We start from the raw sequence: 15,252 nt of genomic DNA on the forward strand, positions 1-15,252 counted from the left end.
ACACATTTTTAAAGCAAATAAATAAAGTGTGGACTGCAGCTTGATCTTTAATGATCTTCTTCTGTTTCAATGTTGCATGCATGCTGATTTGTTTGCAGTCCTTCTTTAACTTTTGTTGGTTTTTGCTTTTAGTGCAACACCCTTCATATATAGAGAGAAACACCAGTGTCATCACTGGCTCAGCGAGGTCAAGTCAAAGGTCGTTAGGTTTTATAGAACCTCATTTTGACAGTATTTCAAAAAGATCGAGGCTTTTTGCAAATGGGACTTTCTGCAATTGCTGTGAATTCAATGGCATTTACTGCGAAACAACCTTAAAATCTAAGCTGAGTATTGCTGCAGTTTCTGGCATCCATAGCCGTTTCTTCTAATCACACAGAACAATGACTCTATTTATATTCTTACAAATTTGATATCGGCCCAGGAATGCTTTAACACACCACAAGAAATGTTTCTTTGACAGAAATGTTTCATTGACTTTGACAGAATCAGTTTCAACAAAAATTTATCCAAGTTTGTTTTTCTCTACTTCAACTGACAGACGGACACACACACACACACACACACACACAGACAGACAGACAGACAGACAGACAGACAGACAGACAGACAGACAGACAGACAGACAGACAGATAGATAGATAGATAGATAGATAGATAGATAGATAGATAGATAGATAGATAGATAGATAGATAGATAGATAGATAGATAGATAGATAGATAGATAGATAGATAGATAGATAGATAGATAGATAGATAGATAGATAGATAGATAGATAGAAACAAAAGCGTTTTCGTCGCAAACGCTTTGGCGGGAACCTCCACCCCGGCCCATGTTGGAACAATGGCATTCCCCCCTAAACGTTTTCCGGCAGCCCCTCCTTTTGCGCTCGCCGTTGTCCTGGTGGCATATTTCCGAACCCTACTATGACCAAGCCTTGGCTCATGAATATTAATGAGCTAATGTACACGCCAACGTATGCTTTTCAACCAATGAGAATAGCCCTACAGGCGGAACAGCACGGTACGTAATTAATATTCATGAGCCCCGCCTATTCCATAGTAGGATTAGCAAAGCGCGACCTGTCTTACGTGCTGACGCCATATGTATATGAGCGCACGCGGCGGGATCTTTTTCCCCTTTTAGCGCCATCAGAGCGGGAGTCTCGCGCTGTTCACTGCGCAGTAGCATCTCCGCCTCAGACAGACCTCTACTCGTCGGCTCCTCGGTAAGCACATATACCGCTGAGGGACTGCATGTTCGTGTTTAAAGACGTCTTTTTGCTCATAGTAGAAGATAAAGTACGACTTAAGTCGAGATTTAAGTCGTCAGAATGGGATATTTAGCGCGCCAGCTAACCGTTCAGTCAGCAGCCATTGAGACAGACTCCTCCATGATGGAGATGAAAATGGCTGTTCGGTTTTTAAATATCGTATTAATCCAACTTTAACCGTTAAATAAACTGCGGTTTTAACGTTTAAACGTTTCTTTGTTGACGGACTTGATTGGTTACGGTTTTTAGAAACGTTGTCTTGATTGTTTTTTCTCGTGTTGGTGGATGATGGTAACATTAGTTGGTCTGATCTGGCGGGTAAGTTTTTTTTTCTTCTTTTTTTAGGGGGTGTCTCATCACGTTGTCGGGAAATTAGTAATGAAAAACAAATTTATTTGATTAAATTGTCTTTTTAAATGAAAGTCTAATGGAGTGACGTAAATATGGCACATGTTCGGTCATGATTAAGAGAAAATTATCTGATGTTTTTACGCATGCTAGTTTAATTCAACTTACTGTGAGATTTTCCTCATTAGATTGAATCTGAATCGTTGAATGGCTTTGGTAATTTAATAAGTTTTCTCTTGTTGTGAGTGTTTGATTATAAGGATGCTGTGCTGCTAACAGCTTTAGCCGGTGGATCTGTGGAGGAAACACGTGGTGATGTGGCCTGGTGAGAATTGACCAATGCACTGACCCGTGATTCAAATTCAACACCATTAACCCAGTTTAAGAGTCAAAGAGCTGTTTTAAATGGTAGCTTTAGAAATGCCTGGACATTGTTGGTTAGTTTGATGTTTAATTCGTCACATCTGTATGATATCTGGCTGGTTAGTTACCAGAGAGGCTCATATTGGATAGAATAATGCTGTACGTTACTATAATTGAAGTCAGCCAGTATTGTTTAATTTTCTCTTTTTTAAATTTGTATTTATGTCTGGCTTATTCTTTCCAAGTCATATGTTGCAATTATTATGATTTTGCAATAGACTTTGATCTAACGTTCAACCTTACTATTTTTTTTTTATGTTTTTGTAAAGTCTCATGCTAATCAAGTCTGCATTAATTTGATCAAAAATACAGGGAAAAAACGAATTTTGCGAAATATAATCACATTTTAAAATAATGCCTTTCGATTTTAATATAATTTATATCTTTGATACAAAGCTGAATTTTCATCAGCCATTACTCCAGTTTTCATTGTCACATGATCCTTCTGTGTGATGCTTTTGTAACCTGTGATCCTTTTTTTCCAGGATTCATTGATGAATAAAAACATCTTTATTCTGGTCAAAAGTTTAGAAACCAAAAATACTGGAAGTCAATGGCTGGTTCTGATTTTTTAAAATATCTTCTGACCATTTTCAGTTTTGGGTGAACTATCCCTTTAATTCATGACTAGACGGGCTTCCCTCAGTCATGAAATAGCAATGAATTGTGATTTTTAGGTATGGGAAAATAATGCCCTGCTAGTGTACTTTTGTAGACAGCAATTTATATGAAAAAGTCTGGTGAATCATGGCAAAAATCTTGGAAAATTGATGGTCATAAGGGTTGGGAACCTTTTAACAAGTGCATTTAACCTTTGCTCCCAGCTCGGATAGCTTTTATTAGGTTTAAAGGCGTTCTGTCAGCTTTCACTGCTGATGAATGGTTATCAGAGTCTGGAGGAAACCTCCCAGGAACTTTGTCCCGGTATTGTGGCGCGCCATGATCCATAGCTGCCGTTGTTTGGGAAACTCTTACCTGTCTGTATTGACGGGTTTCAGCTGTCTTGACGCAGGCAGACAGAGAAAGAGATTAACCTTCAAATCTGTCAAGAATGGATCCTGCCAGGTCTTCATGTTATTGATCTTCTACAGGCGAAGAGCTTCCTGTCTGTAACGATCAGCTCTTGAATGAAGTTGCTCAGTGTTGCCGCTGGAGGTCTGGACGTGGGCGTCTGAGGTCGTGATAGATCCGACTGGCTCATAGACTTCAGATTTGGAGGCGGTGGAACTGGCTCGTATGCAGGAGTGCATTAACAAATGGATCCAGTCAGATTTAGAGCTGAAGATGGAGGCTTCACACCTTTGATTAATGCTAATCTAGTTCAGAAACCCCTTGGTGTTGAATTTCTGCAATTTAAGTTTTTTAGCGCGAGGACTGCAGTGTGTGTGACTTTCAATGCATTTGCATCTCAAAATCCAGTCTGATTGGACCTTTGGATGCATCTGGATGCAGCTTTTACGCTTTTGAAAAATGTCCATTACGTAAATAGTTAAACTTGTTCATATTGGATGCCTGAATCACGCCAGTGCAGCGGGTAAACTATCACCTGACATAAGACCATCAGAGACCGAATTTGGCTTGAGGCTGTTAAACATAATGGACAACATTTAACATTTTTTTTTCTCTTTCTCCTCTAGGAATCGGAACGGTGAAACAACATGGCAGATCTTGACAAGTAAGTGCTTGTTTGTCTATTAAAGAGCTTTTATTTTAGACTGTCAGTAATGGTTTGATCATGTATCATTACCCAGTTTGACAGCAAATTGGATTGACGCCGTTCTTCTTATCAGCTAAAATCTCTTTATGGCTGTTTGTGCATTAAATGGCACATAATAACCCTCGGTTGATGTTTGATTAGCTTCACATGACCAGTGAACGGATCTGTATGGTCCTAACCTCTCTCCTCCCTGTGAGACACACTGAGGCCAAGCAACATGTGCTTTCACCCTCAGTGTGGCATCCCAAGCATCTATGCAATGCCTAACGCGTGTTTGCAACTCTACAGCTCTGGGTTTACTCATTCGACACATGATGCAAGCGATAGCTGCGAATCACCTGTTGTTCACCACAGGAACTTCCTGTCTCTTAAGAGCGCCGTATATGTGATGCTGTTTCACATGCACCTGTGTTTTTTATTTCAGCCGAAATGACAACTAAGTCCTGCCTAAGTTTTAACAATGTACATAAACTTTTTCTCGTTAGCAATTTTTTTTTTTTAATAGTAAGCTAAGCTTTTAACTTTTCGAGAAGATTCTCATATGATCTCTTTTAAAAGATCTTTTAGGAGAAAGTCAAAAGCAAATGCAAGCACACTATTTGGGATACTTCACCTTTGGAAAGAATGTGTATTTTTATACTTGAATGTTTAAAAAAATGTCTATGAAGCACTGTGCTCTGATTGGTTGGCTGGAGCAATGTGTTGTGATTGGTCAAGCACTTCAAGTGTGTTTTAAGTCGAACACGCCTACAACCTACTCAACCAGGCCTCGTCCTGTTTTTTTTTTTTGCATATGCTTTGTGTAGGAATTATTTAAATGAGTAATATTGTGATGTTCGTTCCTGGAAGAAAACTAGGAAGGAAGACTAGGTGTTTTGGGGAGTTCAGAAACACTGACACTGATATAAAGAATAACTCCCTTTAGAGTGATTTTGTGCTTTTATAACTTTGTATCCATTTTTCATGATCAAACAGCAACAATACACACTAAAGAAATATGAACATAACATAATAGATCCCCTGTAATGTGTGTATTTGCAGTAAAGACCAAACTGAAATGGACCCAGCAGATATAGAGGATGTTGAAGAGGTGGAGGAAGAGGAGACTGGGGAAGACAACAGTAAAGGTATGACCTTTGACTCTTTCATGCATGTTTCTCTCCTCGTTTCTTGTGTAATTTAAAGGTTTACCAATAGTGAGTTGTTTTTTGTTTGTTTTATTAACCAATATAACCGCCGTCGGTGTATGAATGGGTGAATGTGAGGCAAATGTAAAGCGCTTTGGTGGCCATTAGGTCTATGAAAGCGCTATATAAATGCAGTCCATTTACCATAACAATATGGCTGATAACCAATTAAACGATCCTCCTCTGCCAGTGCTTGACGACTCACAAAGGAATTAAAAAACTATTGCCGCTGATGTTTACTAACAAATAGTTCAACAAAGCAACTTTATGTGTATATAAATCCTGTAAAAACAATATATTGGTTGATTGTGACCACCACTCAAGAGGACATGTTGACTGATCCACTTTATTTGCATTACAAATCACAACCAGACCAGGTTTGTGCATCACATGTTGAAGTGATGTCAAATTTTCGTAACCATAAAGCAAATATGTAACAATCAAAACGGCAGTATTTAATCACAAACGATGTGAAAAGGTACAAGTGAAACTTGAATGCTTTTAAAGCAACACTTCGGACTTGAAACGAACCGATTTGCTAAAATGAATCGGTATTCCTCCATTGAGTTTATAGTGTCTTGTTATTGTTGAGTCCCTTTGCTGTTTTTCTTCACTAGGCTGCTGGGTAGGAAAATTAAATGCGTCTGTCATGGATTCTTATCGCTGACACGCACACCTGACAGTCGATCACAGTCATTAGGAAGAGGCTGTGCGCACATTAGCGCTGGCACTTTTTGTGTTGGGTAACATGATATCAGTCAGTAACCTCAGTGACCTTAGCTGTGTTTAGCAGAGTATTAGCGCAGCTCAAAGCGTGTTTAATATCAAGTAATACGGACATTAGATGTGCGCTTGCTCTCTAAAGATTGCTTCTGTCGCATTGGCCTCGTCTGTGTTTTTCGCTTTATTTTTGGGATGGAAAAGTGCATCTTTTTTGACCCTTGGTGAAGAAGGTGCCCTAGTTCTGAGAGTTGTTGATTGGATAATACAAGCATCACACTCCGCCCCTTGTCATTGTTTGGTTCTTCCTGCTGTCATTTAACCCTTATGTTTGTTTGCTCTGATTTTAGCACGTCAGCTGACGATGCAGATGATGCAGAACCCCCAGATTCTTGCGGCACTGCAGGAGCGATTGGACGGACTCGTGGGATCTCCCTCAGGGTACATGGAGAGGTATGTGTGAACACACCCACACACACACGCATATGCAGAGCACAACTTCAAATAGCTCCCTTGTTTCCCATTGGCTGCGTCTGATTTTCCTACTTTGCTAACACAGACTGAATTAAGCGTTTCTAATTTTGGCCAGATCCTCTTCTTGCTACTTTGCATCAGGGTTGAAAATTAACGGGAGCTTGGCATGCCATTAAAATGAATAAAAATGCTATAAATACTAGATATGAGGGGAAAAAATGTCTCTCTTTTAGTTAATTTTTAATGAGATTGAATTAAAGTGTGCACATATGCACATAAAATTGCTAATTAAATTGATGCATTAAGTTAATATTGAGTGAGTTAAATTTGACAATATTAAGGGGCTTTCACACCAGTGAAACATTACCATAGCGCCTATTACTTTTGGCAGTTGTAGCAACGTTTTGGTGTGTTCACGCTGCATGTACTGGGAATGATATTGGTTATAGGAACACCTTTTTTTGGGACTAAATTAGCTCCTACTTCAGAGTAGGGTCCAACCCTATATAACAGGAACTACCAGTGACGTAAGTGTGTGTTGATTGGCTGAACACTTGCCATGCAAAAAACAGTACCCACCACTTTTAAAAAGCTGTGTAGACAGTTTACATATACTCCACGAACATGGAAAATGGCGATAGAACAAACACAGAAAGCTCATGATTTTAGCATTTACCCGTCGCCGTTGTTTATTTCTCAGCCTCTGAGATGTAGCGAGGCAAGTTGTCACAGATATTATCTCTTTGCCTCGTTTTTCCTCTTTCAGTTGCATAACTTATGACTACGTTCCATCTCAGTTATCACGAAAACTACGACTCACAACAGAAACGCAGGTCTGTTTAAGTACCGATAATTCTTTATATTTGAAAGTCGATAACCGATATATCGGCCGATATTTAATTTTGAGAGTCTGATTACAAAAACAAAAGACTCACAATTAAATCCATGTCCCAAGTGCACGATTATAATGATGTTCTCATTATAGTGTTATGTAGCCGATATAACAGATTTACGAACCGTATTTTAATTTTTTTTGAAGAGATTTCAATCATATTTCAAGAAATTAAACAACAAACATTGCTCAACAAGTGTCTCAGCTGAAGGGAATAATACATTATTTATCGGCTTTAATATATCGGCCACGTTTTCTTACCAGGCCGATAACGATAACATTAAAAATGAACATATATCGGCCGATACCGATTTGCTGGCCGCCATATCGTGCATCCCTAGATAATAGTACCAAACAAACCCACAGCAGAATTGTTTCTCGTCACCAAACAACAAATAGTGACGTTTCATTATTCAATGTATCCGGATCATTTTGATTTAACAACTTCTCTTCCTATTCTAGTTGAATTTCTTTAAATGTAAGAATTTGGCATAAAAGATGTAAAATGTAAAAACTGCTCTTATAAAGGAATTAAAAAAATCTGATAATCCATTGAAGTGGGCTGATATTACGTCATGGAGAAGTTAATTTCTCTCTGGTTTACAAAACTATAATTCTGAGTCATTCATGAATTATTCATTTACCCCTAAGTGACGTTGTTTTTGTTGTTTTGCAGTTTACCAAAGGTGGTGAAGAGACGCGTTAATGCCCTTAAGAACCTCCAGGTCAAATGTGCCCACATCGAAGCCAAGTTCTACGAAGAAGTCCACGAACTGGAGCGAAAATACGCCGCTTTGTATCAGCCTCTCTTTGACAAGGTGAGACCATTTCTTTCATCCAGAAGGAATAATGTTGGTTTTATTCTTGTAAAAGGTGCAGTTTAAGATGAAACAACTGGCTGTTGTGTACCAGAAGACAGTACAGAATGTTAAAGCCGTTTTATTGACCTGCTGCCTCAGCATTTCCAACTGCAGCAAACACCAAAGTAGTGTTCTCCAGTGCTGAGATCCTGTGGTCAGTCGAGGACACGAGACAAACAGCAGCCAAAGAAATGTCTTCCAGAAAATAAAACCTGCGCTGGAACGGTTTATCCTCTGCCATAGCGCTTTCTCTCTCCCAGAGGAGTTGTGATGGCCGGTTCTCAATTAAAAGACAGCATTCTTCAAGATATTAAAGCCTGAGAACATTGCTTTAGTTGTGAAAACTATTTAAATCTTACAGCATAAAGTTAGCAGTTTATTCTTGGCAATTGCTAGCCACCTATACTATTATATAACACGCACATTTCAATTTCTTTTAGTTAATGCTACTTAGACCTAAAGAGTCTGTGAATTAGCTTTTATTGTTTAAAGGTACAATATGCAGGGTTTTTGCAGTAAAATATCCAAAACCCACTAGGCCAATGTTATATATTTTGTTTAGTTGATTACTTACAATATCACCAATGTTTCCAACTATTTGTAAATCGTGAGAAAATTTAGATTTTTACCAAGGAAACGGGGCGTGTGAGCAGGGTTGAGGAGTCACCAGTCAATGGGGTCATAGCCGTGTTCGCCTCAGTTTCCGCCAGATTTGCGATGGTAACCATGGCGACAGACGTGGACAAATGAGTTATTGTCGTTATACCTAGCAAGACGCTCACGCTGTTTTGTTTAAACATTTTGGACAATGGCAAGCAGGCTTTGAGACAAAAAGAGGACTAAAATGAAGATCAACATCTTTCGAGATGCTGAGAGCTCCACGTCCACGGCTAATTTCGACTTGACAGATGTGAACTGTTGCATGTATGCTTTATTAGACAAGTGAGCAAATGTACAAAAAACTAATCAATGTTATTTAGTTCAACATGATGCAATGTTAGAATATGATCTGTATGTTATTCTAACGTTGATCTAGCTCACTGATAGTCTCATACATTCAACACACAACCTACCTAACAACATTCAACGCACTCAAATGCCGTTTAGTGTGATAGTGAAACTGTTAGAGCAAGTGAAGCAGCGCTGCGTTACCTCAAGTTTAATTCCTCTAATAAACTGACCTGTGTGTATTAATTTAGCACTTGCGTGTAGTTCGGTAGAATGAAATGTCCTTTATATCCGCGGGACTCGGCGCTGGTATGTCTATCAAACGTGCCCTGCTTCTCACCACAGTCATGTTAAAAACATCAATTTATTCACTCATACTTAAAAGATCCATCATCTTGACAAGCTCCATATTTGCGCTTAATGTGTAAAATTTGTCATCTTTATACGCCCTTGTTACTGTAAGAGTTTAGCGACCCCTGCTGGCAAAAAATTCCTGCATATTGTACCTTTAATGGCAGTTTTGACATCTAAAAATGCATTTGAACTTGTGTCTTTAGCGGAGTGATATCGTGAGAGCGTCATACGAACCCACAGATGAGGAGTGCGAGTGGAAACAAGATGAAGAGGAAGAGCTGACCGTAAGTAAGCAGGTACAGGTGATCCATACCTGCATGCTCTTCAAATGCCACCTCTTATATCATTCATGTATGAATTATTCTGGAATAACTTGACGCTGTCGGCTCTTTGCCTTTATCAGGAGGAAATGAAGGAGAAGGCCAAAGTGGAGGAAGAGAAGAAAGATGAGGAAAAGGAAGACCCTAAAGGAATCCCAGAGTTTTGGCTCACAGTTTTCAAGAACGTCGACCTTCTCAGTGAAATGTTGCAGGTAGGGAGAGAACGGCCAAACGTGGGCTCGAGGGAGTGATTGTGACTGTTGTAGTGTTCAAAAGCAGGTAGTGCAACATGGGAATTTACAGCAAGTGAATTCTCTTTCAAAATATTGGTCTTGTCGTTGCTGCCATCTAGTGATGTGAAAGTGCAACTTGAAACTTTTTTTAGCTAATGATACAGGCATCATTACGGAGGCGTATTGCATTTACTTGAAGAAAAAAAAACTGAATTAATGAGTTAATTTTTCATGAGAGAATTTTTTTGCTGTTTTTCTGAATTAATGAGTTAATTTTTCATGAGAAATTTTTTTTGCTCTGTTTTTCTGAATTAACGAGTTAATTCAAAAAAACAGAGCAAAAAAAAAATTCCATGAAAAATTAAATCGTTAATTTAGAAAAACAGCAGAAAAAAAATCCAAGAAAAATTAAGTCGTTAATTCAGAAAAACAGCAAAAACTTTTTTTCTCATGAAAAATTAACTCATTAATTCAGAAAAACAGAGCAAATTTTTTTTCTCATGAAAAATTAACTTGTTAATTCAGAAAAACAGCAACAAAAAAAATCCATGAAAAATTAACTCATTAATTCAGAAAAACAGAGCAAAATATTTTTTTTCTCATGAAAAATTAACTCATTAATTCAGAAAAACAGAGCAAAAAAAAAATCCATGAAAAATTAACTCGTTAATTCAGAAAAACAGAGCAAATTTTTTTTCTCATGAAAAATTAACTCGTTAATTCAGAAAAACAGAGTAGATTTTTTTTTTCTTCAAGTGAATGCCATACGCCTCCGTACATCATGACTTTCCTTCCAAATATTCAGTTTCGATCAGGAATTAATATATAATTTGGTTATCTTGGTTTTATCAGAACATGAAACTTACTTAATTATTTAATAAGCTTATTTTATTTCAGGTAGATGACAAAGCAACATTTCTCGTTTTCATTTGCTCTTGCATGCAGTGTTTTATTATTATAATGTGCATTTATTAACAAGATTAATTAGTGTTTTTATTTACTTTTTTTCTGTCTAGGAACATGATGAACCAATCCTTAAGCACTTACAAGATATTAAAGTCAAATTCTCTGACGCCGGCCAGCCAATGGTGAGCCTGAAAGTCGTTGTTTTCTGTATGATGTCTTTAATCTCGCAGTTCACTCACTGTTTTGTGTGTTTGGTCTCTTTTCAGAGTTTCACATTAGAGTTCCACTTTGAGCCAAATGATTTCTTCACACAAACAGTCCTGACAAAGACCTACAAAATGAGGTCCGAGCCAGATGAGTCCGATCCCTTCTCATTTGACGGGCCAGAGATCATGGGCTGCACAGGGTACGGCTCAACTTTCCACTTTAACTCCATTGAGAGCATTGACACGCCAATGTTAACCTGTGGGACTGAATATCTGTGTTTTCAGATGCACGATCGACTGGAGTAAGGGCAAGAACGTCACACTGAAAACCATTAAGAAGAAACAGAAACATAAGGGACGTGGCACAGTTAGGACGGTCACCAAGACGGTCCCCAATGATTCATTTTTCAACTTTTTCTCACCGCCTGAAGGTAGAAAATCCTCAATTATGTAATTATTTTTTTTTTTTTATCAGTTGTTTTTGCTGATAATGACATAGTTTAAACTTTCTTTTCCTTTAATTTTCTTTCCAGTTCCAGAAACCGGTGAACTGGTGAGTAAACCATTTTTTTTTTTTTTTTTTTTTTTGGCCATGAACATTTTGTAATTTTTATTTATTTTATTTTTTTCTCTAAAATTGGATACACTTACAAAAAGGTTCTTAATTTCCATTGATGGTTCCATGAATCTTTTGTGGAATTCTTCCATTCCACAAAAGATTCTTTAGAATTTTTAAACGTTCTTTACACTAAGAAAAAAGGCTCTTTTTAAAACGGTTTGCTAAAAGATTCTTTGGGATTTAAGCATGCATGGTGAATAATCTGATATTTTGACCATTAACAATGAAATCTGGAGGTTATATCTCAGTGTGTGATGGTTTGTTTTTGCTGTGTGTCTAGGACGAGGACTCAGAGGCAGTGTTAGCAGCAGACTTTGAGATTGGTCACTTCATCCGCGAGCGCATTGTTCCCAGGGCGGTGCTGTACTTCACTGGAGAGGCCATCGAAGACGACGATGATGACGTGAGTGAACAAGACATCCTTTGTCATAAAGTGAAATGCTTTGTTTTCAAACATCTGACCTCTGTGTTTCTGTTGTGTTTGCCAGTATGACGAAGAGGGAGAGGAAGCCGACGATGAGGTTCGTTTACATTATGGTGTTTGTTTTTATTGTCTTAAGTCGCCCTCGACTGTTTATAAATTGTGTTTGTAATTTGCAGGAGGGTGAAGAGGAAGCCGATGAGGAAAACGATCCAGACTATGAGCCCAAGGTAAGAGTCCGGATGTCTATCAACGCTCCTCAAGGCAGTCTGATACTGAGATCTCAACATACAGAATACATACGGTCACCTCCACTCATGCATCTCCGCCTCTCGCCCTCAAATGCTAATGCTAATTTAGTATTTTCTAGTTTATTCACAGCTGTTTTTAGTTAATTCAAGGAAGAGATCCAAATTGAGGAGTAGATGACAGACTGCAGTGTTTGTGTCATCTCTGTTTGGCTGTTATTGCAGGAGCGTTCAGACCTCTAACCCTGATTTATAAATACTACAGTGCAGCTCTAAAACTTGAAAATATCCTGCCCTACAAGGGTCAATTTTATTATTTTTCACGTAATCTGTAGATATGCATCAGTATTTGCTCCAAGAGGTCAATGTTCAGGATGGCATTTCTAAAGAATGGTTTTCCTGACTTGTAGGGCGGCACGATTTGGGGGAACATCTATTACGTTGTTTGTTTTTTGTCGATCAATATGGCATATTAGTAATAAAAATTACTAAAACAATGAGGAATATTACTATTGTAAAAAATATTTGCGCATTTAAGAAATCAACTACATTACCACTGTAAAAATTACTTTTAAAGTCTTGATTTCACTCTGAAACACTTAAAATATAAAGTAACAAAATGGCTTACTGCGATCATTTCGGCTAATCGTGCAGCCTTGCCTCCTTTTATTCTAATACTAGAATATTATACAAATAGCTGCGTTTTTCACAAACTTGTCAGCATGTCAAAGTTCTGCTCGTACATTTCATCTTTTCTTAAAGCATGCACTAAACCACTCTACATTGTTCAATTAGTCAAGAGTAGAGATCGACTTTTGTAAGCGACGACATAATTAACATGTTAACTTTTCAAGCACTTTGGCACCTTGTGAGTTCCTCTCTAAATTTCTCCTCACTAGGTGTAAGTGATGTCTATAGTAACCCTGCCCTGGTAGGTAACGCTCCTGAATCCGTGTCCCTCTCTGTTGCGTTTTGAATCCCTTCCCATGATTCCACCCCATCCTCAAACTAATCACTAACACACTCGGTTGTTGTGCTTGTTTTTATTTTTTTCATTCTTTAACCTTTGTGAGTTGGTATTAGCATCTGTATTGTTTCTGTATGTTGAAGCATCCGGTTTGCTCTCCAAATGAAACCCTGATTTGATTTGACTTGTCTGCTGGAGTCTTTTCCCGCTGGGGGTGGAAAAGACCGACCGCACTCGTTCTGTCATGCCATTGGTGGAGCCCGGTGTCAGTCATTGCTGTGCCATCCCTAGGGCCCTATGAAACGTTTTATTTATTCTTCTGGATTCACTTTTTCCTCTCATTTTAATAGTTAAATTAAATCATAGCTTACAATTTAAGTTAAAAAAAAGTTTAGCAAGTCACTTTAATTCTGTTCCATTTTCATTTTTCTGGATTCCGTTGTAATGGTTTAATTGGATTAATAATGAAAATATCTTATCAAGATGTTTTTTTTTTTTTTTTTTTTTTTTTTTTTAAATAGGAACTTATGATTTCCTTTTCCCCCAGAAGTTGTTTCAATATTTCCTGATTCATGGTTTAACTTGAATGTTTAATTAAAGGATTAGTTCACTTTTAAAGGGGTGATGAACTGAGAAATCTAATTTTCCTTGAGCTTTTGACATTTAAGAGGTCATCATATTATATATATATATATAAGAACTATTATATATATATATATATATATATATATATATACATATATATATATATATATATAGAATATCCTGTAAGTTTTAGAACTGAAAAAGTCCTTGTTCATCCAATAAAAGCTTTTATTGACACCAGGCTCAGCAAACGACTACTTTTTCAAAGTGGGGTATATTGATGTCAAAGAGGATTAAAACCACCCCCGCGGAAGATCAACGCCTACTTCTAGCCCTGCCCACCGATTCGTGATCACACGCATAGCTAAATAACATAGATGCCTACCTCGTGATGACAAACTGGATCGAGAGTGACTCATTTTAATATGCAAAACTGTTCTCCACTCACAGCAGTGGGCGTTTACTTCAAAGTCTTCAGTGCGAGACACCCATAAAAACCGAGTGATTTTCAGCTAGGCTCAAAACTAGGGTAGAAAATTACTTATTCATTTTTAAGTTTTTGAATGTAAAAACAAGCGAACGTCATAAATTGACCTGATTTTTACAATTTAAAAAGCCAGTTCATGACCCCTTTAAAAAAACTTTTGCTGATAATTTACTCACCCCCACATCATCCAAGATGTCCATGTCTGTCTTCAGGCGAAAAGAAATGAAGGTTTCTGATGAAAAACATTCCAGGATTTTTCATTAATTCATTGAACGAAATGACTCGAAAAAAGATTTGTTCATTTTGATAAACAAGTTCGAACAGGAGAGTCACGAGGGCACATCACAGAACCGAGCAAGCTGAGCATTTGCGCTTGTAAAACTTAAACTTTTTTTATATATTTTTTAAACGACTGCTATTTTTGTGTACATTAAATCCTGGAATGTTTTCATCAAAAACATTAATTTCTTTTCTACTGAAGAAAGAAAGACATGGACATCTTGTATGACAATGGGGTGAGTAAATTATCAGCAAAAGTTTTTTTAAAAATTGAACTAATCCTTTAAATGCAACCACAAAATGGTTCAGGCCGATATTTCCCGCATCGTGTAAATCATAGGGCCCTGTGTCCCCTCAGTTTGTGGCCGTGTGATTTGATTGGCAGAGGTCCCAGCTGTTGGTTTTACAGTTGAAGTGGGTTTTACGTGCATGGATTGTAACTCTCCCTCCTTCTTCTGGTGCTTTACAGAAGGATGCCAACCCCCCAGAGGAGTGCAAACAGCAGTGATGGCGGCGCCCGCCTCCTTCAGGATCCCCTACACTGTAACGGCTTCAAACAAACATAGTTACTTACCGCCTTACAATGTTTTGTATTTTTCTTGGTAGAAATAATTGAAAAATAAATAAAAGGGTTTCAAGATTTTTGTTACAAAAAAAAAAGAAAAAACAACTCCTATTGGGAGCCGTTGCTCATGACGCATAGTATTTTACTAGACCGGTTTCTTTCTTTCGTTTTCCTTTTCTCTCTCTGTATACATGGTTAGAATGCAGAAAATCCCTCAA

The 15,252-nt window shown here is 37.8% G+C and overlaps 1 protein-coding gene across 3 annotated transcripts; it reads left to right on the forward strand.

The window, feature by feature from the left end:
- The first annotated feature begins 892 nt into the window (after nucleotides 1-892).
- On the forward strand, nucleotides 893-15,169 carry nap1l1 (nucleosome assembly protein 1-like 1). 3 transcript variants are annotated; one of them, XM_039660754.2, is made up of 16 exons: nucleotides 1,097-1,230; nucleotides 3,684-3,721; nucleotides 4,805-4,890; nucleotides 6,021-6,123; nucleotides 7,713-7,854; nucleotides 9,402-9,494; nucleotides 9,602-9,730; nucleotides 10,768-10,839; nucleotides 10,924-11,063; nucleotides 11,149-11,294; nucleotides 11,397-11,416; nucleotides 11,763-11,885; nucleotides 11,971-12,003; nucleotides 12,083-12,133; nucleotides 13,051-13,082; nucleotides 14,939-15,169. In XM_039660754.2, the coding sequence occupies exons 2-15, from the start codon at nucleotides 3,705-3,707 to the stop codon at nucleotides 13,054-13,056; spliced, it is 1,161 nt and encodes a 386-aa protein (XP_039516688.2). In that variant the 5' UTR covers nucleotides 1,097-1,230; nucleotides 3,684-3,704; the 3' UTR covers nucleotides 13,057-13,082; nucleotides 14,939-15,169. The 3 variants fall into 3 exon arrangements, with proteins under 3 accessions (XP_088983356.1, XP_039516688.2, XP_088983355.1); XM_089127230.1 differs by lacking the exon at nucleotides 13,051-13,082 and having other exon boundaries at nucleotides 893-1,230; nucleotides 9,402-9,482; nucleotides 14,939-15,107; XM_089127229.1 differs by lacking the exon at nucleotides 13,051-13,082 and having other exon boundaries at nucleotides 14,939-15,107.
- The last annotated feature ends 83 nt before the right edge of the window (nucleotides 15,170-15,252 follow it).

The sequence above is a fragment of the Pimephales promelas genome, chromosome 24 (genome assembly GCF_988280905.1).
Source record: "Pimephales promelas chromosome 24, fPimPro1.hap1.1, whole genome shotgun sequence".
Taxonomy (NCBI): Eukaryota; Metazoa; Chordata; class Actinopteri; order Cypriniformes; family Leuciscidae; genus Pimephales; species Pimephales promelas.

Bases quoted from the DNA above. Each gene is read 5' to 3' on its own strand.
- nap1l1 (XM_089127229.1), top strand. The intron at 7,855-9,401 runs GTGAGACCATTT...TTGTGTCTTTAG, and splicing joins ATCAGCCTCTCTTTGACAAG to CGGAGTGATATCGTGAGAGC. The intron at 9,731-10,767 runs GTAGGGAGAGAA...TTTTCTGTCTAG, and splicing joins TTCTCAGTGAAATGTTGCAG to GAACATGATGAACCAATCCT.